Source organism: Mandrillus leucophaeus, unplaced genomic scaffold, assembly GCF_000951045.1.
Source record: "Mandrillus leucophaeus isolate KB7577 unplaced genomic scaffold, Mleu.le_1.0 Scaffold488, whole genome shotgun sequence".
Taxonomy (NCBI): domain Eukaryota; kingdom Metazoa; phylum Chordata; class Mammalia; order Primates; family Cercopithecidae; genus Mandrillus; species Mandrillus leucophaeus.
The window spans coordinates 147,454-173,199 of record NW_012105231.1 but is presented as its reverse complement, the minus strand read 5'-3'; the positions used below and the strand labels follow the sequence as shown (position 1 = coordinate 173,199).

The window sequence follows — 25,746 nt, the reverse complement described above, 5'->3', positions numbered from 1 at the left end:
GCCTGCCTCGGCCTCCCAGCTTGCTGGGATTACAGGCATGAGCCACTACACCCGGCCTAGAACTTCTTACAACATCCTAAACCAGTACGTTTCAACCTGAAAAGATGTTCTAACGCAGAATAAAGAAAATGAAGTACAGATATTTCGTTTCCAAGGAGAGAAACTCTTCCTAGGTTCCCAAGTTCATGAACTTCACGTGCATATAGCAGGAATCTGTCATCTTGAGGGAGTTCTTTCTTAAACCTACGGGTTTGTAAGATTTTAGTTTTCTATGCTATCCTTTTTTGGTCATGCTTGTCAAGGAAGAATTGTTAAAATCTATTTTAACACCTTCTGCCCTTATTCAGGGCAGTTAGAGACTTAAATTTTACATACACATACTACCTTTGAACCTTCAGTGTGGTGTTTACATACTGAAAGTTTGCAGTTGAATTTAGATCATGCTTTGAAGTTCCCTTTGTCAGACCACATTGTTTGTACCAAAGAAAGACTGCATTTTCTTTTTGTCTGTAATTATTTCCATAATTATTTAACTTGGTATAACATGTGGTACTGTAAAAGCATAACCCAAGCCATTGTTTGCCTTAAGCAACATTTTAGATTTGGGGACGTGGTGTTTACTTTTACAAGCCTTTCTTAAGCCCTTTTAATTTATATCTCAAACTTGAGGATATCCATGAAAACAGTGGAAACTTTCTCTTCTCCGGATCTTGACACAAGTCAGGGATGGAAGTGAGCAAAAGGAAGTGGTGTGGTTTTTATATCATTTCAATTGTGTTGAGATAAGGAAATGGGATAGTTTATCCACTGTACTGCTCTTTTGGGAAAGTCTAGTTTGTATATAAAAGTAAAAGGAATTGGCATAACATTTTAATTGCTTCTGCTCTATTCAGTCATTCTCTCAACAAATATTTATTTAGTATTGACTATGTGCTAAGCACTGTTCTGGGTGCTAAAAATTTAAAGTGAGTGAAACAGACTAACCCTCCTGGCCTCATGGAGCATATATTCTGGAGCAGGTGGCAGGCAATAAAATACAGAGTAAATTATATCAAATTATATAGCATGACAAATGCTAAAGAGAAAGAAACAGCCAGAAAGAAGAGGAGTGCTAGGTGTGGGGATGGGTTCTGGATAGATTCTGCAGGTGGAACCAGTGGATTTGATGACAGATAGGAAATGGAATGCGAGAAGGAAAGAGGAATTTGTCAAGAATGACTTGAGATTTTAGGCCTGGTTATATCTATGTAGTGATATTCTAAAAATAAAAATAAAAAAAGATTTTAGACCTGGGACTTTAAGATTTTACACCAAGTAAAGAGGCTGTTAACGGAGGTGGGAAAGACGTAGGATCTAGCAAATTTGGGAGGGAAGAGGCAAGGAAAGATAAGTGACAAATTGTATAGTTGCTGGTAACATTGTTAAGTCAATTTTTATACTATTTGAGCTGAATTTTTTTTTTTTTCCTTTGAGACAGAGTCTCGCTTTGTTGCCCAGGCTGGAATGCAGTGGCACAATCTCAGCTTACTGCAGCCTCCACCTCCCAGGTTCAAGCAGTTGTCCTGCCTTGGCCTCAGGTAGCTGGGATTACAGGCACCCACCACCATGCCCAGCTAATTTCTGTATTTTTAGTGGAGATGGGGTTTCACCGTGTTGGCCAGGCTGGTCTCGAACTCCCTGCCTCAAGTGATCTGCCTGCCTCAGCTTCCCAAAGTGCTGGGATTACAGGCGAGAGCCACTGTGCAGGCCCGAGTTGTCTTAAAAATAGCCCTTATAGCAGCCTGTGTCTTCTTTTAAGATGTTAGCAAGTATCTTTTCTGATAAGACATTTATTTGCCTTTATTCAGAATTGCTAATTTTATGCTAATCTGACCCAGAATACTCAAGTGTGCCTTTCTCTTTAATCCTCCTATTAGCTATATTAGCTGGAATATTTTTGGTTGTAACAGAAAAATTAACTGTCTCTGACCTTAAAAATGGAATTTATTGGCTCTTAACTGAAGAGTCCCAAAGTAATTCAGGCTTCAGACAAGATTGCTTGAGCAGCTCATCGATGTCTCCCGGGATCTGGCTTCTTTCAGTCTCCTGGCTCTGCCTTCTGGTTCTCCTTCTGGGCCCAACATAGCTGCCAGCAGTTTCTGGGACTGCCTTATTCATATTGAATCTGAGAAGAGTGACTTTGTCACTGCAGGGCCCGTGAAAGTCCTGAGACTGTTAGACCAGCTCACCCCTGAACTTTTTGTGGTGTGGAAGATAGAATATGCCTAGCGTAGGAGCCTCTACTCCTGAGATCTTAGGGGAAATCTTTGCATCCTGAATTAAAAAAAAAAAATTTAAATAGATACATAAGTGGAAATAAATGATTGATTTTTTAAAATTGCTTTTGCATTGTACAAGCACCATGGTTAACACAGCAAAAACAATTCCTCTTTAAAGCGGTCAGGTGGGAAGGGAAAAAGTAAAGTTGTATTCGGACATTAGTTTGATCAAGATAATTTTTCTTCTTAGAGATTTAATATTGTTGCCACTTGACCAGCTGGAACTACAAAGAAACCATTAGATAATAATGGTTATATTATTAGATAATAATAAGTATGATAGTTATATATACTAGGCCAGAATTAGTGTTTCTCTACAAATTGACCAAGCAGTTGACGAAGAAAAATTACCTTCTCCTGCCCCCACAAAACAAGAACCAGTGTTTCTCAACAAGGAGAGTACTGTTAGCATTTGGTTAAGACAGTTCTTTATTTTGAAGGATTGTCCCTGCACATTGTGTTTTCTATCCTGGTCCCTGGTCAAACCGTATGTCCTGTCATATCCTAGACATTATTCCAACCAAAAAGTCACCTGCATTTTTTAGATCCTCTTAGGAGGGGGTGGTAACCCAGCCACTGCTGTTGCCTGAGGGGAGTGCAAAGTGGGGTTTTTGAGGAGCTGGGACTGAGACCCTGAGGAGTAGGCACCACTGGGCCTAAAAGGATTCCATGGGGTTGATTCTGGGAGTGTGGAAGGAAGCAGAGAGTGTACATTGCTGCTGCCAGTTGAATGCCAGTGGCATTCAGGTAATTGACAGGAACAGCGAACCAAATCGGGGAAAAGAAAGTCCCTTCTCCCCTCTTCCAGCTTTCTCTAGTTCCCCAGTTGGCAGAGCCTCTCCAGGAGCCAGCTGGTGAAGGACATATTGTCAGCAGCATCCCAGCTCCAGCGTCAGAAAGCAGAGTCTATAGATAGAAGAGGGGCCTTTTTTTTTTTTTGGCTGAAAAGCAACAGTGTAAAAAGGAACACAGTACTTTCTGTTTTTTAATCTCATTACTTTCCTGCCAGCGCCTTAACATGCAGTAACAAGTGGAATTTGGGCTTTGTCAGCAGCAAACCTGCCACTTACTGGTTGTGTTAATTTGGGCAAGTTTCTTTCTTTTTCTTTCTTTCTTTCTTTTTTTTGAGACAGAGTCTCGCACTGTCACCTGAGCTGGAGTGCAGTGGTGCGATCTCGACTCACCGCAGTTTCTACCTCTCGGGTTCAAGGGATTCTCCTGCCTCAGCCTCCTGAGTAGCTGGGTTTACAGGTGCCCGCTACCACGCCTGGCTAATTCTTTGTATTTTTAGTAGAGACAGGGTTTTCACTATGTTGGCCAGGCTGCTCTCCAGTGCCTGACCTCATGAGCCACCATGCCTGGCCAACTTGGGCAAGTTTCTTAACTTTGTGCTTCACTTTTTTTTTTTTTTTTTGCAGAGTTACAAAGATGAAAAAAGATCTTACAGAGTTCAATAAAAAATAACTTCGACTTTCTCATTTAACATATGTGCTCATGGTATACCCGACAAAATGCTGCACTTTGGATTAGAAAACCTGGGTGTTAGTTTGTCATATATACTAGCTGCATGGAATTCAGCAAGTTATTTATCTCCCTGAACCTATCCTTTCTCTGTAAGTAGGAATGATTTTACTTACTGTAAGGATCAAAGAGATGGGATAATGCATGTAAAACTAATTTGTAAGTTATAAAAATCACAGTGATGATAGGATGCTAAACAGGTACCATTAAATACCACCACATACCTGAGTTTCTCTGATTTAATCTGCACAAAAGACCTTGATCATCTGTTTTATGCTAGACTCTGAACTCTTTACCACCACATTAAACTCTTTTCTCCCTATTCAATTTACCAGTACAGGTTGAGCATCCCTAATCCAAAAATCTGAAATCTGAAATGCTATAAAACGTGAAGCTTTTTGAGTGTCGACATGACGCTCAAAGGAAATGCTCATTGGGGTGTTCTGGATTTCACAGTTTTGGATTCGAGTTGCTGAACCAGTAAGTATAGATAGTGCAAATATTACAAATTTAAAAAATCAAAAATCCAAAACGCTTCTGGTCCCAAGCATTTCTGATAAGGAGTACTCAACTTGTACCCATAGTATGCCTATGGGGTGACCAAACCCTCTCCCCTTCCAGACAGTTCTGTAATAACTGATTCACTTCACCTGTTTTTAGTCATGTGTGCGTATTCTAGAGGAGAAACAGAAGAGTAACACCTAGGCCTCTTAAATAAACAACTGACAAACATTACGAATGTCTTCAAAGTACAGATATGCCGAAGATTGCTGTATAGTTCAATCTAGTTGTAATTGTAAGATTTTTGTTGTTGTTTAATACAGTTATACAAACAAAAAACTTTGGAGAAACTAGATTAGGGAATTTGTAGTACAAGGTTGAATGATGTTTTTTGTAGTACAAGGTTGAATGATGTTTTGAAAACAGATTATCTATTTGAAGAATGTTTCAGAAACCTGGAAACATTTCTTTTGCATCTATATTGAGGTCCTGGTGAAGGATATAAAACACACAAATGCATCAACTAACATCAACTATATATAATGCTATACTAGATTGTCTTGATTCTCTGGTCCTGGAAGAGTTTATACTTGTGTTGGGGAAACTATCTTGGCACAGAAGAAAAGTGAAGGATTTGATTGGGCAGGGACAGTTGAACAGAAATATGAAGGTTAAATATGGGCTTGTTTTGATTATTAATTAATAATTGAGCATGGGGGAAAGGTGGAGTTGGAAAGTCATATCAGGGGTGGCAATGAAATTGGTAAGCTCAAAGTGATGGAGACATGACGGTGGAAGTGTTATACAGTGGAACTTCCCTATCCCTATTTTAGGTCATCACTTAAGTTGCGTGGTTGGCTTTCTTTGGTCCTGGCCCACGGGCATTATTGTAAAACTTTCTAAAAGACCCTGTTATGAATATCTTACCCATAGCAAGATCTGACAGCGTGGATGCCAAGGCAGGCATTTCAGTAAGATTTCTGTGTATTACCTCAGATGCACTCAGACAACTCTTTAAGCAAGTTATTTTCTTCAGGGTTTATGTTTAGATTTGGGGGATATTGTTTTCTACACTGATGTAAATAACTGCGAGTGATGTTGCTTCGGTTGTACAAGTGTGTATTCTTCTAAGAATTGATGGGGAGGAGTGTAGAGATCGGGAAGGAATGGATGAGTTGCTTGTTAAGGGAAAAGATGATATTCTTATGCTAATCCAGGCCCTGGATCAGGAGCAGAGCAGCCATGCGAACAATGGCCTTGGAGCCAGGAAGTCTGCAGTGAGTCTATTCCTTCTCAGAAAGCTTGTCAGACCCGGCGCCTGGAGCTGCCTGGGGGGAGGGACCCCTGGAAAGGGGAGTTTTCTCCTTGCTATTTTATGGAATTGGCTGCTGGCCAGCTTGTTGGAAATTCCCAAACTTCTCTACTAGAAAGTGAAAATCAAGGGTGGGGGGCTTAACGGGAAGAGGAAAGAATGACTTTAGTCTGTTTTTTCAGCTGACTTCAGCCTTTTCCTGGTTTTTTTTTTTTTTTTTAAAGTTCCAATTGCACTGTTGGTTCAGTTGTCTTGCTGTTTGAGAAGCCTTAAAATCTTTTACTTAAAAAAGAAATTATTTATATTTGAGTAATTCTGCCTTAATGTTATTTTCCTGTAAAGAAATGGTACCAGTCTGTGTATATAGCAAGGGGAAGTAAATTTATTTAGATGCCTATTTTGTCTGACTATTCAATAGCTTTTAAATGGCAGCATGATTTAAAAATTTTGATTATGCTGCATGTCAAATATGTGCATCTCCTCATTTTCTTCACGTTGCAAGATATTTTCAATTTAATGTAAAAATTCCGATGAATCATTTAGGAATTAAAAAATGTTTTATCGTTAGACGTTATATAATTTTAAGAATGATTGCAACCGGGCACGGTGGCTCACACCTGTAATCCCAGCACTTTGGGAGGCCGAGGTGGATGGATCGCCTGAGGTCAGGAGTTCAAGACCAACCTGGCCAACATGGCGAAACCCTGTCTCTACTGAAAATAGAAAAATTAGTTGGGCATGGTGGTGCGTACCTGTAGTCCCAGCTACTCCGAGGCTGAAGCAGGAGAATCGTTTGAACCCATGAGGTGAAGGTTGCAGTGAGCAGAGGTTGCACCACTGCAGTCCAGCCTGGGCAAGAGAGCAAGACTTTGTCTCAAAAAAAAAAAAAAAAAAAAAGGCTGGGCGTGGTGGCTCACGCCTATAATCCCAGCACTTTGGGAGGCAGAGGCGGGAGGATCACCTGAGGTTGGAAGTTTGAGACCAGCCTGACCAACATGGACAAACTTCGTCTCTACTAGTAATACAAAAATTAGCCGGGCATGATGGCGCGTGCCTGTAATCCCAGCTACTCGGGATGCTGAGGCAGGAGAATTGCTTGAACCCAGGAGGTGGAGGTTGCGGTGAGCCGAGATCACGCCATTGCACTCCAGTCTGGGCAACAAGAGCGAAACTCTGTCTCAAAAAAAAAAAAAAATTGTTGAAAAATAAGATTAATATTTTGCTATGTGATTATAGAAACAGTTAATATGAGACAAAGGAGAAGTGCTCAGTTATTAATAATTACATCTATTTGTTGAAATGTTTACTGAGATGTAATATTACTAACTCAAAGGAGTTAGTAATATCTCTATTTTGTGGCGAAGGAAACGGAGACCTGGATATCTTAAGTAATTCCCCAAAATCACACAGCAAATAAATACTGGAGCTGATTTTAAAAAATTATTTATATTTTATTATTTTATGAGTGAATACCACATCAATGTATGTGGTGTTAATGCCTTTATTAATAGAGTTTTTAGACGAATGGTGTTCTGGGGCCCTCCCCTCTAGTCACTCTCTTGGAAGGCCATCTTACCCAGAGTCGTAGCTGAATATCACCGTGCTTTTGGCATAACCAGTTTGTATGTTCAGCCCCAAATGTGTCCTGTAAGTTTCAGAACCAAATGCCCATTACACGTTCCCTTTGGGTAATCTCAGATCTCTAAATTTGAACCTTTGATCTCTTCACTCCTGTCAAAATCACTTATTCCTGTTTCAGTAACTGTTCATGCCACAGATGTGGGAATCTTCTTTGACACCTCACTTTCCCTTACCCTACATTTAATCCATTGCTAAGTACCGCTGAGTTTTTTTTGAGACAAGCCTCATTCTGTTGCCCAGGCTGGAGTGCAGTGGCATAATCAAAGCTCACTGCAGCCTTGAACCCCTGGGTTGAAGAGATCCTCCCACCTCAGCCTCCCTAGTGTCTGGAACTACAGGTATGCACCACCATGCCCAGCTAATTTTTTTAAGTTTTTTGTACAGATGAGGTCTTGTAGTGTTTCCCAGGCTGGTGTTGAACTCCAGACCTCAAGTGATTCTCCCGCCTCAGTCTTCCAAAGTGCTGAGATTACAGGTGTGAGCCACATAGCCAGCCAAAAATTATTTTTGAAGTATAGCATGAGTCCATCCACTAGACCACTGCCACCTATCCTTTTTTTTTTTTTTAATTCACCCATCTGCACATGGATTCTGCCCTAATCTTAACCACCATTGTCATTCTCCTAAATTTTCACAATATTCTGCTTACTGATCTGTTTGCTTTTGCCATTATCGCCTCCAGTCCATTACATAGAATTCAGATGATGCCCACTTAGGCTTAAATCCCAAGTCCTTCATATGCCCTTGCCTGATCTGGTCTTTGTCTTCTCTGCCTCTTCACCCTCATTTCCCACTACACTATCTCTTATTCTCAACATTTCAGACATCGTTCTCTCTTTGCTTTTCTCTCCCTCAAGATCTTTCCCCAGGGTGTTCCCTGTGCTTAGAACATCCCCTCTTTCTTTGCCTGGCTGACTCTTTATTTTTCAGATCTCAACTTAAAGGTTGCTTCTCAGCATTGATTCCCTTTCCCCTCCATCTGGATTAGAGGGGGATCACTGCCCCTATTCCTTCAGGACCTGGCACTTTTCTTCCTTTGACCACGAGTTATGATTGTGTATCATTTGTGTTTTCTTGTTTGGTGTCTTGAGTATCTTAATTGTTTTGTTTAATGACTCTGAACTCCATGAAGGCTGGGACTGTTTGGCTCTAAACAGTGTATTCTTGGTATCTGATACAGAATCATGCATAGTACAGACAATAAACATTTAGTGAGTACCTTAATAATTCAATGGTAAGAACACTGTTTCCACAGGACTCCAACGTTGGAAGGGATAACATAGATTATTTAGTCTAGGGCCGGGCTTAATGGCTCACGCCTGTAATCCCAGCACTTTGGGAGGTTTAGGTGGGTGGATTGCTTGAGTCCAGGAGTTCAAGACCAGCTTGGGCAACATGGCAAAACCCCATCTCTGCAGAAAACACAAAATTAGCCAGGCTTGGTGAGATGTGCTTGTGGTCCCAGCTACTCAGGAGGCTAAGGTGGGAGGATTGCCTGGAGCCCAGGAGGCAGTGAGCTGAGATTGTACCTCTGCACTTCAGCCTTGGCAACAGAGTAAGACCCTACCTCAAAAAAAAAAAAAAAAAAAAAATTTAGTCCAGTCTCCCTTTCTATCACGTTGGTCATGTCTTTGACAAAGGTGCACTCAAACTTTATTCCTTATGTACTCTGTGAGCAAAACCCCTGGGTTCCTTTGGTTGTATCTCAAGTGGAGTGGTTGCTATGTCCTTTGCATTCCTGTCATTCTCTCAAGTGCTTAGGAGGCCTGGCCAGGTGGAATAAAGTAAGATGGTTGTCCTCTTTGATTACTGCAGCATTTCCCTTCATTCTCAGACTGCATGCATGTCTTGGCAGTCGTCATCAATACCAATGTGTGTTGAGCTCGTAGTCAGGGAAGATTTGATGGCTGTTCTCCATACAAGTGATCACAGCTTTTTTTGTCTATAAAAATTTCTTGCAGATTGCATTGTCATGGATAGCACCTGTCAGTGGCTTCCTTTGCCAGGTTGGCAAGTGTGTTATAAACATGGATTAGAGGAGGGAACTTCTATTTAGCACCTACTGTGTACCGGGCTTTCCTAAATAGTTTAAAATGTGTATTTACATTATATAATATATATAAAATCAGGCAGGGAAGTATAGGATAGTTGTTAACATGTAGAATCTGGAATCAGACCTCCTTGATATTAATTATGACTCTACTTACCTGTTGTGTGAGCTTTGATAAGTTCCTTAAAGTCGACCTGCCTGTTTCTTCATCTGTAAAATTAAAATAATAATTTAACCTTTAAATAAGTTGGTTGATGGTTTGATAACTTAATATATGCAAAGCATTTATGACAGTACTGGCACATAGAGGTTAATATGTGTTAGCTATTATTTTATATGAGTTCCTTAATTTTAAAAATATTTACATTTAATTTATTTTAAAAATTGTTTTAAATATGTGCTTGCTATTATCTCATTTCGTTCTCAAAAGAACTGTCAGTTAATAAATATCACTCCAGATTTGTTTGTTAAAATGGGGTCTTGCTCTATTGCTGAGGCTCTATTGCTGAGGAGTACAGTGGCTCTTAACTGTTGTGATCACAGTGCATTGTAGCCTGGAATTTCTGGGCTCAAGTGATCCTGTTTGAGCCCAGGATTACAGCTGAGATTACAGGCGGTCGCCACCACAGTTGGCCTCATTCCAGTTTTAAAGATGAGGAAACTTATTCAGAGAGGTTAAGTTAAAGGCAGATCCAGAATTTGAGCTTGTGCCAGGGTAGCAGGGTCATGGATGTTTTTGTGGAAGGAATCACACACAGCCCTTTCCTCTGAAAGGGAAAGCACTTAGAGTCTTGTGGCCAGCCAGCTCTGCAGGATGCCTTGGTTGTAGCTCTAATGAGGCAAGGCCACATATTAGCTTTAAATAAACTGATGAGGAAACAGTGACAATGAAAGATGTAACATGGCATAGTGGTCAGTCTCCTGCCCAAGACTGAGCTCCTTGCAGCAGGAGCAACCATACTCATATTCGTATTTCTGGTACCTAACACTGGGTCGGTAATATGTATTCTAGATGCAGGCCAGTTGGAGTGGTTCATACCTGTAATCTCAGCACTCTGGGAGGAGGCCAAGGCCACAGGATTGCTTGAGGCCAGGAGTTTGAGACCAGCCTGGGCAACATAGTGAGTCCCCCTGCCCCCACCCCTATTAAATTAAAAAAAAACAAATGTTGGTGAATAAGTGAGTAAATTAATAAGTGAAAATTTGGAGAGGGGTGGAGACCTAGCAAGGGAGGCATGACCAAAGCCAGGGTTTCTGGCATGGTCACTGGAGAGTGGTAGCCAGTGGAGGAGGCGGAGCAAGAAAGGTGTGGGTTTGATTTAGACAGGTGGAGTGTGATTCTAGTAGAAATATTTAATGGGAAAAGTGAAATGAGGAAGAGAGATTAGGATTGGAAATACACTGGAAACTTCTCTTGAATTTGAAACCTGGAACATGTATCCTTAGAATGACAGTTGAATTATTTCAAGAAGTTTTCAAAGAAATGCTGTTAAATCATGTGACAAACATTATTCTATAGTTACTTTAGACTTTACATCTTTTTCTCTCAGCATTATGTGATGGGAAACAATTTCATATTAGAGAGACAAGAGATTGCAGGGACTTTTAGAACTAAGCCACATATAAAATACACGTATAAATGATACCTTACTGTAAACGTTCTTTGCCTCAGTACTGTAAATAACTTTGGAGAGCTAATTAAAGTGAAAATTCTTACGTAGATATTATAAAATAAAAAGCTCGGGTTATTAATGTAGACATCACACCAGGGTCATTGTGTCATAGATAAGCAAAATCTTTGTCATTCAGGAATAGTTCAAGCTGAAAGTAAAATCAAACCACCTGAAACAATGGGAAGAGGGTAAAGTAGAATGGTATTTATCTTGATACTAACTAGCCTTTTTCCCCATTATTTATTTAACAATTTTACTTTGAGGCCTTTAAAAGTTCACTGTCTGTATCACCAAACCTTAATTGGAGAGGTTATGTTTCGTGTCATCCATATTAGAAGTTCAATTTTATCTTAATAAAGTCAAATTTGCAATATTTTAGTAAATAATTTTTTTAAGATACCGCTTTTTTCCTTTTTTTCTTTTCCCCTTCCCTTCCCTTCCCTTTTTTCTTCCCTTTTTTCTTCCCTTTTCCCTCCCCTCCCCTCCCCTCCCCTTTGATGGAGTCTCGCTCTGTTGCCCAGGCTAGAGTGCAATGGCACGATCTTGGCTCACTGCAAGCTCTGCCTCCTGGGTTCACGCCATTCTCCTGCCTCAGCCTCTTGAGTAGCTGGGACTACAGGTGCCCGCCACCACGCCTGGCTAATTTTTTCGTGTTTTTAGTAGAGACTTTTTCACTGTGTTAGCCAGGATGGTCTTGATCTCCTGACCTCATGATCGGCCCGCCTCAGCCTCCCAAAGTGTTGGGTGTTGGGATTACAGGCGTGAGCCACCGTGCCTGGCCTTCTTTTTTTTTTGAGATGGAGTCTCGCTCTGTCGCCCGGGCTGGAGTGCAGTGGCACAATCTGCAATCTCGGCTCACTGCAACCTCCATCTCCCGGGTTCAAGCAATTCTCCTGCCGCAGCCTCCTGAGTAGCTGGGATTACAGGTGCCCGTCACCATGCCTGGCTGATTTCTTGTATTTTTAGTAGAGATGGGGTTTCACCATGCTGGCCAGGCTGGTCTTGAACTCCTGACTTCAGGTGAGCGCCCACCTTGACCTCCTAAAGTGCTGGGATTACAGGTGTGAGCCACCGCACCTGGCTCCCTTTTTTTTTTTTTCCTTTAATGATGAAGCATACTCTACAAATATGTGTAATTTTCGCCTGGCACGGTGGCTGACACCTATAATCCCAGCATTTTGGGAGGCTGAGGTGGGCGGATCACCTGAGGTCAGGAGTTTGAGACTAGCCTGGCCAACATGGTGAAATCCTGTCTCTACTAAAAATACAAAAATTAGCCGAGTGTGGTGGCGCACATCTGTAATCCCAGCTACTCAGGAGACTGAGGCAGGAGAATCACTTGAACCTGGGAGGTGAAGGTTGCAGTGAGTCAAGATGGCGCTGTTGCACTCCAGCCTGGGTGACAAGAGCGAAACTCCATCTCAGATAAAATAAAATAAAATGAATAAATATGTGTAATTTTCTAGGTCAGCTTCTTTTTCTATCTATAGAATAAATTAGTTATTACAAAGATGGTATTTTCATTGTATCTACTAGCATTTACAAGAATGTTGATGGTTACCTTTATGTTTTAAATTTGACTTTTCCTGTTTAAGTCTTAATATATTTGGGAATTTTCATGTTATTAATAAAATAATTACTTTAGAACAGCCAGAAAAGACTATTGAGATTGTTTAATATACTTCCCTTGTTGTACATATGGCTTATCTGAGATCAGGAGAGGTTGCAGCCTTTTACTAAATTATTTGAAGTTTGAAATTATAGTGCCTAAAAAAAAAAAAAAAAGCAAAGATAGCTTTAGTCTTTTAAAATGTATTTCGTTGTTTAAAGGTGTGTTTGGGCATTTGTTTCCCTTTTAGTTTTTGAAAATTTTCCAGAATTCAGTTGTATTCCTTACCTTTTAAATGTTTTTGTCTTTCAGGAGTCATAGGAAAGCAGTGGGAGTTGAAGTCATTGTCAAGTGCTTGCGATCTTTTACAAGAAAATCTCACTGAATGATAGTCATTTTAAATTGGTGAAGTAGCAAGACCAATTATTAAAGGTGACAGTACACAGGAAACATTACAGTTGAACAATGACTCAGCTATATATTTACATCAGATTATTGGGAGCCTATCTCTTCATCATTTCTCATATTCAAGGTAAATCAGTGTTCATTTTAGTAATGTATTTCTGTATATAAAAAACACTATTTCTTGCTTCTGTTCTTTCTACTCATCCCTGTTTGAATAGTTAAGCCTAACTATTCAGTAGTTAGGCCTACTAGCACAGCTTTTAGGAAAGAAGCAAAGATTAAACACATGCCAAATAATTTTTTAACTTGGTTGTGATGGAAACATTTTCAAGTGTTTTTGAAATCTCATTCTCTCTGAGTCTATCTTCTCCTTCACAACATAGGCGTGATGATACACAGCATTAGGTCTTGTGAGGATTAAATGAGATAAAGTATGTAAAGCCACCTCAGTTAGTGGCTGAAAGACAGGGTAATAGATATTCCAGACTGAGCTTCAAAATCCCTCTCTCCTTTAAAATACAGTAAGGAGCAAATGTAAATAATAATTTAAAAATCATTTTATTGGCTAGGCACGATGGCTCACACCTGTAATCCCAGCACTTTGGGAGGCCGAGGTGGGGGGATCATGAGGTCAGGAGTTCAAGACCAGCCTGGGCAACATGGCAAACCCTCGTCTTTACCAAAAAATACGAAAACTAGCTAGGTGTGATGATGGGTGCCTGTAATCCCAGCTACTAGGGAGGTTGAGGCAGGAGAATCACTTGAATCCCGGGAGGCAGAGGCTGCAGTGAGCCGAGATCGTACCACTGCACTCTAGCCTGGGCAACAGAGCAAGACTCTGTCCCCACTCACCACCCCCCCAGAAAAATTTCATTTTATTGTTGTCAAAAGACTTTAGAAAGATAACTGGCACTTGTCTATGCTGAATACTAAAATTTCTTCATAGAGCACTGACAGTTTGTTTATGACCAATAATGTAATTTTGCTACTATGTGTTCACAACTCAGAACTCCCAAACAGGAAGTTATTGTGATGACTTTTAGGACCAGATGGCCTGTGTTTGCACATAAGCTTTTTCCTGTATGGTTTAAGTAGGATTATATTTTAAGCTGAAAAGACAGTACTGTTTTGCAAGAGGATTTTAGGTAAAACTTACTGGATGTCTTCATACTCAAGTTTTTTACTTCACAGGTTGCTTTTTCCTAACGTTTTATTCGCAGTGATCTGGATTAATATCTACTGTTAAAAAGAAACATGATTAACATCATAAAGCTTTTGATATTTTCTTTTTCTTTTTTTTTTTTTTTTTGAGACAGAGTCTTTCTTGCCCAGGCTGGAGTACAGTGGCGCCATCTCGGCTCACTGCAAGCTCTGCCTCCTGGGGTCACACCATTTTCCTGCCTCAGCCTCCCGAGTAGCTGGGATTACAGGTGCCCACCACCACGCCCGGCTAATTTTTTGTATTTTTAGTAGAGACAGGGTTTCACCATGTTAGCCAGGATGGTCTCAATCTCCTGACCTCGTGATCCACCCTCCTTGGCCTCCCAAAGTGCTGGGATTACAGGTGTGAGCCACTGCGCCCGGCTGGTATTTTCATCTTAAAGCACAAACAGAATGAAATCTATAGCTTCTTTTTATTTTGTCTTAGTATTATAATCATATCCTTAGTATTAACATGCTTGGAATACAGAGCCTTCAGCAAAAGCCACTTTTACTTGTGAAACACCGAATTATTTAGTACAATACCTTTACTTCAATATCCATCACATGCCTTGTTGATCAGCATCAACCAAAGCTGCTATAGTTTTAAAGATGAGTTAAATTCATAGTAATATTATATTTGCTACCTCAGTCCCAGGTAATCTCCGTTTTGGCATAAGTTTTTTAAAATTCTGTTTAGATCACACATAGACAATATGATACAAAATTCTCAGTCCTCGCCCCAATTCACGTTGTTCTATAATAAACTTTTATTAGATGGAATAAGTTGGTAATTAGTTACTATGTAAAAGCAAAAGATCTTATTAAGAATTACATTTCTCTGATAAAGAGTGAAATTTGTTACATTTCCTTTCAAAAAAATTATTTTGATAGTTGCTTCAAATAACATAAAAATGTTTGCTCTTAAAGCTAAAACCAATGTAGAAAAGTTATTTCTTAGAGATCTTAGGAAGGATTGTAGAAGGGTATTAATGGAAATAACTTTTGACTTTAGCTCTAGCTTTATCTTGTTTTGAATTGTGTCTCAGGAAAATAAACTTACCTGTACCTTGGTTTCCTTGATGTAAAATAGAAGTAATAATGCTTATCCTAGATACAAACAAGAATGTTTTGACCATCAACTGTTAGGGTATAAATTTAAGTGCTTTACATTGAGATAAAGTTTGAATAGAAAAATGAGTCATCTGATATTAACAGCTGATAGATACTAAGTTATTTTTTTTTTTTTAAGACTTGATCACAAATTTTACAGCAGGATATATTAATATTGGGTAGATATTTAGTCCCTTTTTTGAATTTTGTCACAAATTTCAGAAATGGATTTTAGCTTTAAGTAACTAATAATGACTTCAATAGAGATTTATTTTTAACATGGGTGGTAGATGTTTACTGTTCGTTCAATTATTGAGTAGTGTCAAGGCTGACATGTCTGTAATTTTCTTGACATTTCCCTTGTGGTTCCCAAGTGGCTACTATTATCTGCATTTGAGGCAGGTAAAACGGGGAAAGGGTCAACATTGGCCTCAACTAGACCTGATACCAGGAAAGCAAAAGTATCACAGGTTTTGTCATAAGTCCTAATCATTCTCATAGCAAGAGCTACTAGAAAACAGAGAAACAGTATTGTCACAGTTGGCTTAATCTGTATCCATTGCCTAGGGCTGGATGTGTTGTTCCCCCAAACAAAATCAGAGTTTGGTTAGCTGGGAAAAGGGGAAAAATAGGTATCAATTGGGCAACTAAAAGGGTCTGGGAGAGATTTAATTTCTTCCATCAATTAGAATGTTTTCCTCTACAAATAATTAAAAAAAAATTTAAAGGAGCTTAAGCATGACATTTTGGGTTAGGTGATTTTTATTTTTTTAAAAAGACTTGAACAATAAGGAGAATGTAGTAACACACAAGAAGTCTGGATATAAGGGGACTGTAGTTGATTATGTGGCTCATCAAGACCCACCTTCTTTGTCTTTTCAACTGTGCCATCTCTAAATGTCAGGTTAGCCACAGTGTCACAGTGTGGCTGCTGAGAGACCAGACATCACATGCAGATGAGGTAAGCTTGAATTGACAATGCTCAGTTAAAGAAGAGGGACACCTATTTGTATCTCTTTTTAATTGATAAATCTTTCCCCAATCACTCATCCTCTCCCCAACAGACTTCCTTCCCATCTTAGTGGCCAAAATTCATTGTATGCTCTTATGTGAAATCACTGGCAAGGGGAATGGAACTAAAATTGTTGGATTAGACCAACAATTATCTCTGCTGAGAGTAGAGGGCTGCGCTTCCCTGAATCACATGGGGGAGGGGCAGACCCTTAATGTGTGTGTACATGTGCACATGCCTGTTGCCAGCAAGGGAAGGAGGGGAAGAATAAGAGTATCTGTTGCCGGGTACCACATTTGTCAACCTGATGTCATACATATGCTAAAATGCTCATGTTGCTATGAAATTTTCAGTTCCTTTTCAAAGGGTTCTATACCCCAGAGTTGCATCCATGTAGTACACGCAGCTACTAATCCAGGACTTGTGGCTGGTGCGAAGCCCTCTCCTTCAGGTCCAGGTGCCTCTTCAGGGTCCAGCAGTGTGTGGCTAAAAGCAGTTATCAGTGCACAGTATACCCAGTATCCAGTGACAAAAATGAAGTGAGATTAAGTACTATATAAAACTCCCATTCAGAGGAAGAAAAATTGGAAACAACCTCAGTATTCACTGCTCCATAGCATGTAGATTAATGATGCTTAGCCTGTTTGTCAGCCTCTAGTTTTATTTTCTGGGAGGATTTGCCTTCTCTCTGGTGTTTCTTGGCTAGTGTTTCTGCCTTCATGGTCACATATGAGATGGAATTAGTGGATGATGATCTTTGTGGAGACTGAACAGCTTTAGCAGCCTGCTTTCTGTTAGTATGGAGGTCTGATTACTGGAAATTGTCCTATGGATTGAAAACTCACAGTCTGACTGAGTCAGCCTGGGATATCTTTGGCAGTGCAGTTCCCAATTAAAGTTGTAGTAGTCCTACATTCTATTTTCTTTGGTCTCTTTGTTTTCATTCCATTAAACAGTTAAATATCTTGTCTAGATTTGTGTTCTGAGAATTTCTGACCTAGCCACTGGCCTCTGCTTTGCCCGTTCTCCTGGCCTTTGGTTTAATGACCTCCGCTCTGAGGCCCTCTGCTCCTTTCCCATGCTAGAAAATGACCTGCTTTATTTGGTATCATAGCACTTATCTATGAATAAATATTAAAATAGTACCAAATGTCAGTATTTATTCGTCTTTATTGTCTTTCTCTGTCCAAGACTGTAAGCTTTAATATATATGGGACTTTGTTTTGTTTACTCTTCTAGTCACCCAGGGCTTAAAACCGTGGCTAGCACTGTGTACTCAGTACATTTTTGTTTAATGGATGAATACAGTTAAAGTGAAAAGAGCAAGTTGCAAAACTACTTTTTTTGCCATATATTTTTACACTAACCAACCCATTAGCAACAAGCCCCTGTAACAACCCATTTGTAGTATCTGATTATCTTTTTTCACTAAGGATCTAGAACTCCTTGGAGAAATCACTAAGTTTAAGTTTGGCAGGGAAAGAGCAAGGTGATCTTGGTATCTTGGCCAGAAAGCAAGGAGAAAAGTTCAAAGGATTCAGTGACCGGCTTGAATTGGACACGAATTGCAGTGGATTCAAACAAATCAAATATGTTTAAATCCATGTGTTTGTAATGATACTTTAGAAAAAAACTAGTTAGGGCTGGGGGCTGTGACTTAAACCTGTACATGCCAGCACTTTGGGAGGCCAAGGCAGGAAGATAACTTGAACCTCAAGAGTTTGAGACCATCCATGGCTAAACTGGGAGCCCCTTTAAAAAAAAAAAAAAAGAGTTTGAGACCAGCCTGGGCAACATAGAGCTGGTCTTTACAAAAAAAAATTTTTTTAATTAGCTGGGTGTGGTGGTGTGTGCCTGTATTCCTGGATGAGGCGGGAGGATCACTTGAGTCCAGGAGCTTGAGGCTACAGTGAGCCATGATCATGCCACTGCACTCTAGTCTGGGCAGCAGAGCAAGACTCTGTCTCTAAAAAAGAAAACAACTAGTTCAAGTCATTAATTTTGAAACTTGGTAAATAGAGGGGGAAATCAAGCATTAATCTTACCTTTCTCATATGAACTGTGCCACCTGTATCCAATTAGTAGGTGAGGGAAAGCATCTCATAGATGTATTCCAAGTCATAAAAAAAGAAGAGAAATGATAGGATTAGATACATTATTTTATACTATGCTAATTGAACTAGTGAATCTAGACCTTAAAAACAGAGATAAGCAGACATTTGGTTCTCTCCTCCCCACAACATGCAGAGCAGCTGCATTTCAGCGCTCAATAGACACATGTGGCTTGTGCCTATCATATTGGACAGCACAGTTCTCGAGCTAACTACCATTTACAAAATCCATAGAGAACAAGAGGACATGTTAAATGATGCCAGGAGGATGTGATCAGAAATTCCAGACTGTGGTAAATGCTATACTGGTAAATACTGGACAAGTTACCCAATGTCTTCAAGTAAATCTCAAGGTCAGGAAGAGGAAGAAGAAACTGGTAGATTAAGAGACTTGGAGACAACCAGGTGTGATGTGTGAACCTTATTTGGATCCTGACTCAAGGAAACTACTAAAGCAATTTGTAACATTTATGATATAATTAGAAATTAGAAAGCAATTTATAACATTTATAATATAATTGGACATTTGAACATTGCCTTGATGTTTGATAATATTGGTAAGGATAAGGAATTACTATTAATTTTTTAGATGTGATAATTGTGTTTGTTTTTTTTAAAGTCCTTATCTTTTAGAGATACACATTGAAATATTACAGATAAAAGGACATATCTGGTATTAGCTTCATAATTATATGAAAGGGGGAAGGAGTGAAACAAGAAGGGCCATAAATTGATCGTCATAAAAGCTGGGCTATATGGGTACGTGTGGGTTCATTGTACAGTTTTCTCTACTTTTATAAAAGGTTTCTGGCTGGGTGCGGTGGCTCATGAGCTCGAGACCAGCCTGGCCAACATGGTGAAACCCTGTCTCTACTAAAAATACAAAAATTGGTGGGACATGGTGGCATGTGCCTGTAGTTGCAGCTACTCAGGAGGCTGAGATGGGAGGATCACTTGAACCGGGGAGGCGGAGGTTGCAGTGAGTCGAGTCTGGGCCACTGAACTCCACCCTGGGCAACAGAGAGAGACCCTGTCTCAAAAAAATAAAAAGTTTTTTGGAAGAATATATGTAAATGAATAGAAAAAGGACAAGAAGCGTATACACCAAACAGATAACAGTGGTTATGTTTAAGGAGTGGGAGGGGGATTAGATGGGCCCAAAGAGGCCTTTTTGGTTTACTTGTAGGGTTCTATATATATATATATATATTTTTTTTTTTGGATCCTATGAGAATACATTCTTATTTTAAACTACTTACAGAAAAAAAAAAAACAAAAAACAAGCACGGTGACTCATGTCTGTAATCCCAGCATTCTGGGAGGCCAAGGCGGGTGGATCACCTGAGGTTGGAAGTTCGAGACCAGCCTGGCCAACATGGAAAAACCCCATCGCTACTAAAAATACGAAAATTAGTCAGGCGTGGTGGCACGTGCCTGTAATCCCAGCTACTCGGGAGGCTGAGGCAGGAGAATCGCTTGAACCTGGGAGGCGGAGGTTGTGGTGAGCCGAGATCATGCCACTGCACTCCAGCCTGGGCAACAAGAGCAAAAACACCATTTCAAAAAAACAAAAAACACCAAAAACTACTTTTAGGAAAAACACTTATTTGAGCATATGCCTAAGTAGAGAGAATAATATAGTGAAACTCCATGAACTTGTCACTCAGTTTTGACAGTATCAACTCATGACCAAGCCTATTTCCTCTCTACCCCCATGCACTTCTCCCACACCACCCTTGGATTATCATGGATAATTTTGAAATAATATTTCAGTTAAGTATAAGATACCTTGGCCGGGCGCGGTGGCTCACGCCTGTAATCACAGCACTTTGGGAGGCTGAGGCGTGCGGATCACTTGAGGTCAGAAGTTCAAAACCAGCCTGGCCAACATGGTGAAACCCCATCTCTACTAAAAATACAAAAATTAGCCAGGCATGGTGGCAGGCGCCTGTATCCCAGCTACTCTGGAGGCTGAGACGGGATAATTGTTTCAACCCAGGAGGCAGAGGTTGTGGTAAGTGGAGATCATGCCACTGTACTTCAGCCTGGTCAACAGAGTGAGACTCCATCGCAAAAAAACAAAACAAAACAAAACAAAAAGAATAAGATACCTCAAAGACCACATACTCTGATCATAATGCAATAAAAGGAATTCAACAGTGTAAACTTCGTTTGAGCATATGATTTTTTTTTTCTTTCTGTTTGAGACAAGAGTCTTGCTCTGTTGCCCAGGCTGGAGTACGGTGGCAAGATCTCAGCTCACGGCAACCTCTGTCTCCAGGGTTCAAGCGATTCTCCAACTCAGCCTCCTGAGTAGCTGGGGTTACAGGTGCCCGCCGCCACACCTGGCTAATTTTTTTGTTTTTAGTAGGGTTTCGCCATGTTGGCCAGGCTGGTTTGAACTCCTGAGCTCAGGTGATCCACCCACCTCGGCCTCCTAAAGTGCTAGGATTACAGGCCTGAATCACCATTCCCTGCCAACCTGCTGGGTTCTTAAGCGATCCTCCCACCTCACCCACCCAAGTACCTGGGACTACAGGTGTGCTCCACTACAACCAGCCAGTTTTTCAAATTTTTTTGTAGAGACCAGGTCTCAGCATGTTTCCCAGGCTGGTCTTGAACTCCTGAGCTCAAGCAACCCACCTGCCTGGGCCTCCCGAAGTGCTAGGATTACAGGTGTGAGCCACCATGCCTGGCAAGCATATGATTTTCTTTTTTTTTTTTTTTGGAGATGGAGTCCCACTCTGTTGACCAGGCTGTAGTGTAGCAGCGTGATCTTGGCTCACTGCAACCTCTACCTCCCTGGTTCAAGTGATTCCTCTGCCTTAGCCTCCCGCGTAGCTGGGATTACAGGCTCACAGCACCATGCCCAGCTAATTTGTTGTATTTTTAGTAGAGACAGGGTTTCACCATGTTGGCCAGACTGGTCTCAAACTTCTGACCTCAGGTAATCCACCCACCTCGGCCTCCCAAAGTGCTGGGATTACAGGCGTGAGCCACCATGCCTGGCCGAGCATATGATTTTTAATGCAGTAACTATATTCATGTTTCTAGAAGCTGTTTTTGCCACTCAGTGACATTATGAATGACACTGCATGTCAGTATGTGTCGGAATCACCTCATTCTTGATAACGGGTTCAGAACCAACTTTGATTAATGTTAACTGATTAACTGCAATTTTTAATGTTCAACTGAAATACATCCAACTATAATTTTTTATTGGCCTTCCAAAAGTGTCATAAAAAAAGCCTAATCATTCACATATTATCCTATCAGATGTGAAAAGCCCATTTCTATGCTTTCTGGCCCTGCCACAAAGTCTTTTCTTCTTGCTTTAATTTTCCCCCTAGACCAACATAGTACGATAGAACTAACTTTGGTGAGGGAAATTTCTGTATCAGTAATTTGCAAACTATAGCCCACAAACTAAATCCAGCGCATTGCTTCATTTTGTGCTGCTCATGAGTGAAGAATGATGTTTTTGCATTTTTAAGTGATTGAAGAAAAATCAAGAGAATATTTCATGACACATGAAAATTATATGAAACTCAAATTTTATTATTCATAAGTAATTTTACTGGAACACACCCATGCTCATTTTTGTACATGTTGTACAGCTGATTTTGCATTGTATCAGCAGAATTGAATATTGTGACAGAGACCTTGGGGCCCACAAAACCAATACCTGTTTTCTATATCTTTGCTGTCTTGTGTGATAGCTACTAGCCACATGTGGCTTTTGAGCACTTTAGTTGTGACTAGTGTGAGTGAGAAACTGATTTTTAATTTTACTTCATTTTAATTCACCTATATTTTAAGTGTGGCTAGGGGCTACCATACGGGACAGCACAGTTGTAGACATGCCACCTTTTCCCTAGTTCTTGCCTCCTTGTACTTGACTTTCCTCCTGCTGATGTCTTCCTGGTTTCTATTTAATTAATGATGCAGACTATTGTTACAGAATTCATTAGGCTACCATTGCTGATTAGCTCACATGTATAGTGCATCAGTAGTCCATTGGTCTCACCAACCATTTGCCATCTGAGTTCTGTTGTAGACATTCTATCTTAAGCTTGGGGCAGAGGGCATTTATTTGCTGTAGAAAAAGGAAGCCAATAAATTATTGGGAAAGTATGAAAAAGTACTTAGCCAGGAATAAAAATCTAGTAAAATCATTGATGCCAGAAATTGCCATTTATGACAAGGACCTGTAAATGTGCCTGTGTATAGTCGTGTGTCTCTTGTAACTGTATCTTTGTATGTATATGTTTTCATCTTTTTCTGAGATGTTATACTTAAGCATATAAGCTATTAAATATTTTGTGTGTGTTTTGAAGTATAACCTATACATACCCCCAGTCCACCCCAGGACTCGTAATTTATTCTTTGTAAATATATGGGACTTATGGGTGGGGAGAGATTGACATGTTCAGAACTGACAGAAGGCCATGTGGCAAGTGAAGTGATGATGGTGAGGCCTGCAGGATCCAGATCCTCCTGGGCCCTGGGAGCACACAGTGGAGGTTGGATTTTATTCTGAGTGCGTTGTGGAGCCATTGGTTGGTTTTAAATAGGAGTGACAGATTTGTGTTTATAAAATGTCTCTGGCTGCTCTGTGGGAAATGGATAGCAGGGACCAAGAGCAGAAGCAGAGAGACGAGTTGGAGACTTCTTACCTTGGTAGAGGCATGATGTGATGGGCCTTGGTGACAGCAGCGGAGGTGGAGAAAAATGAAAACAATTGATGTACATTTTGGAGGTTGAGCCAAAAGACTTTGGTAAGACCAGGTCTGAGGCAAATCAAAAGTTCATTTAGGACAAGTCAGTCAGGAGATGCCTAAGCAGGTCATGGCTAGAGGGGTACATCCAGGAACCATCAACAGAATGGGTGCTATCATCTAGGGACAGTGCAGAGAGGCTCTTGGCCTGCTACTTTTCTTTATGTTCAATATCCACTTGGTGAAATCTTGCAAGTTTTTAAGATGTGGCTTAGATTTCGTTACTTTTGACACCTAAGATCGATTTGAATTTGACACCTAGGATGAGCCTTTTCCTTTGTTTACATAACACCTCCATATTTTGTCACTTTTTTTTTTTGAGATGGAGTTTTGCTCTTGTCACCCAGGCTGAAGTGCAATGGCTTGATCTCTGCTCACTGCAGCCTCCACGGTGGCTCCCAGGTTCAAGTGATTCTCCTGCCGCAGCCACCCGAATAGTGGGATTACAGGCACCCGCTACCATGCCCAGCTAATTTTTAAATATTTTTAGTAGAGAAAGGGTTTCACTATGTTGACCAGGCTGGTGAGCCACTGTACCTGGCCTTGTATTTTGTCACTTTTCACTTTGTATTTATTTGCTTTTGTGCTTATTCCCCCTCTGCTTCCCACCAAGTTTCTCAAGGCCACATACATGGTTTTGATGCCACATCTTTGCATTTCTAGCATTTAATACCTGCCTGCACATAATAGACCCCTAATAAGTATTCTGTTGAAAATTTGGCAATAATATAAGCTCCAGATACAACTATTGTAATTGAGTTTTTTGTCTCGTAAATTCAAATTGTATTCTAGGAAGTTTCATATAACTTTGAGTTTTTCATGTATCAGTGATCTTTTAGTGTTACGATCTTTGTTATTAGTAACATCTTATTTGTATACTGTTTTACACGTAGTTAAGCACTTTAGTAGATATTCATTTGATCTACCTATAATCTCTTGATTTGAATTAGGCAGGAATTATTATCACCATTTTCTATAGATAGAGAGCTGAGGTTCAGAGAGTAACTTATCTGTGCCCATAACTGGGACTTGAATCCTTCACTTCTTGCTGTTAAGTGACATTTCTGCCACACTAAACTGCTTTTTTTGTGTCACTAGATTTTTGAAAAATTAATTGGTGTGATATATTATATTGTTTGTTCTCCAGAGCTGAATTGATAAGTGTCTTCTGTTAATGTAATAGGATTTTAAAGCTGGTTAGGTGACCTCACCTGTCCTCTACTCCTATAGCCTTATAGGGTAAATGAAGCCTGGACAAGTGGCATGGCTTGCCCAAGACCATCCAGCTAGGTAAAGCGGAGTAGGCCCACAGTAAAACAGAATCCCAGTCTCCTCATTCCCTGCTCAGTGGATTTCTTCCCTTCCTGTACCTCCTGCTTCCGCCCACCCCATCTTTTACAGTTGATGTTTCTAACATAAATGAGATCTTTCTGCTTTGTCGCTATCAGGTGCAATGGAAGCCTTGACATTATATTACGGAATTTATTTCTGAAAGGAGAGTGTGGGGAGGGGGAGGAGGCACAGGGATGAGTAATATATGTATGTATGCAAACTTCATCTTTTTTTTTTTTTAAGTGTTTTCTCTCCTGGCCGGACACAGTGGCTCACGCCTATAATCCCAGCACTTTGGGAGACTGAGGCAGGTGGATCACTTGAGGTCAGGAGTTTGAGACCAGCCTGGCCAACATGGTGAAACCCCGTCTCTACCAACAAAATACAAAAAAATTAGCCAGGCATGGTGGGGGGGTGCCTGTAATCCCAGCTACTCGGGAGGCTGAGGCAGGAGAATCGCTTGAACCTGGGAGGCAGAGGTTGCAGTGAGCCAAGATTGCGCCACTGCACCCCAGCCTGGGTGACAGAGGAGACTCTATCTCAAAAAAAAAAAAAAAAAAAAAAAAAAGTTTTCTCTCCTGTTGTTTGTTAATATATAGTCATTCAGTAGCAAATTCCTTTACTAAATATTCAGCATAAGAAAGTGAAGGTTATTGGCCAGGTATGGTAGCTCGCGCCTGTATTCCCAGCACTTTGGAAGGTTGAGGCGGGAGGATCACTTGAGCCCAGGAGTTCAAGACCAACCTGAGCAATATAGGGAGACCTTGTCCCTATAAAGAATTTAAAAATTAGCCAGGCCTGGTGGCATGTGCCCTTGGTCCCAGCTACTCTAGAGGCTGAGGTGGGAGGATCACTTGAGCCTGGGAAGTTGAGGCTGCAGTAAGCTATGATCACATCACTGTACTCCAGCCTGGGCAATAGAGTGAGACCATGTCTCCAAAAAAAAAGAAAAAAAAAAAAAGTGAAGATTATTAAAACTGAAGGCGTGGAATCACCAAAATACTATTTAGCAGTGCTTTTTCTGTTATCAGTGTGTGCATATGTGATATTTTTTGTCTTTTCAGTAGTTTATCTTATCAGTATGTTAAATGTAATGTCAAGTCTGTGTTGTGTCTTGAACCACTTATTTAACATTTATAATGAAATACATATACACTTGTCTGCTTGGTT

General features: G+C 40.4%; 1 protein-coding gene across 1 annotated transcript in view; it reads left to right on the top strand.

The window, feature by feature from the left end:
* BMPR1A (bone morphogenetic protein receptor, type IA) overlaps positions 1 to 25,746 on the top strand; it is a 169,355-nt gene that overhangs the window by 107,858 nt on the left and 35,751 nt on the right. Inside the window, exon 3 of the mRNA XM_011995389.1 lies at positions 12,938 to 13,157. Coding sequence (XP_011850779.1) covers positions 13,091 to 13,157 — 67 coding nt within the window. The 5' untranslated portion in view covers positions 12,938 to 13,090. The remainder of the gene's footprint in view (positions 1 to 12,937; positions 13,158 to 25,746) is intronic.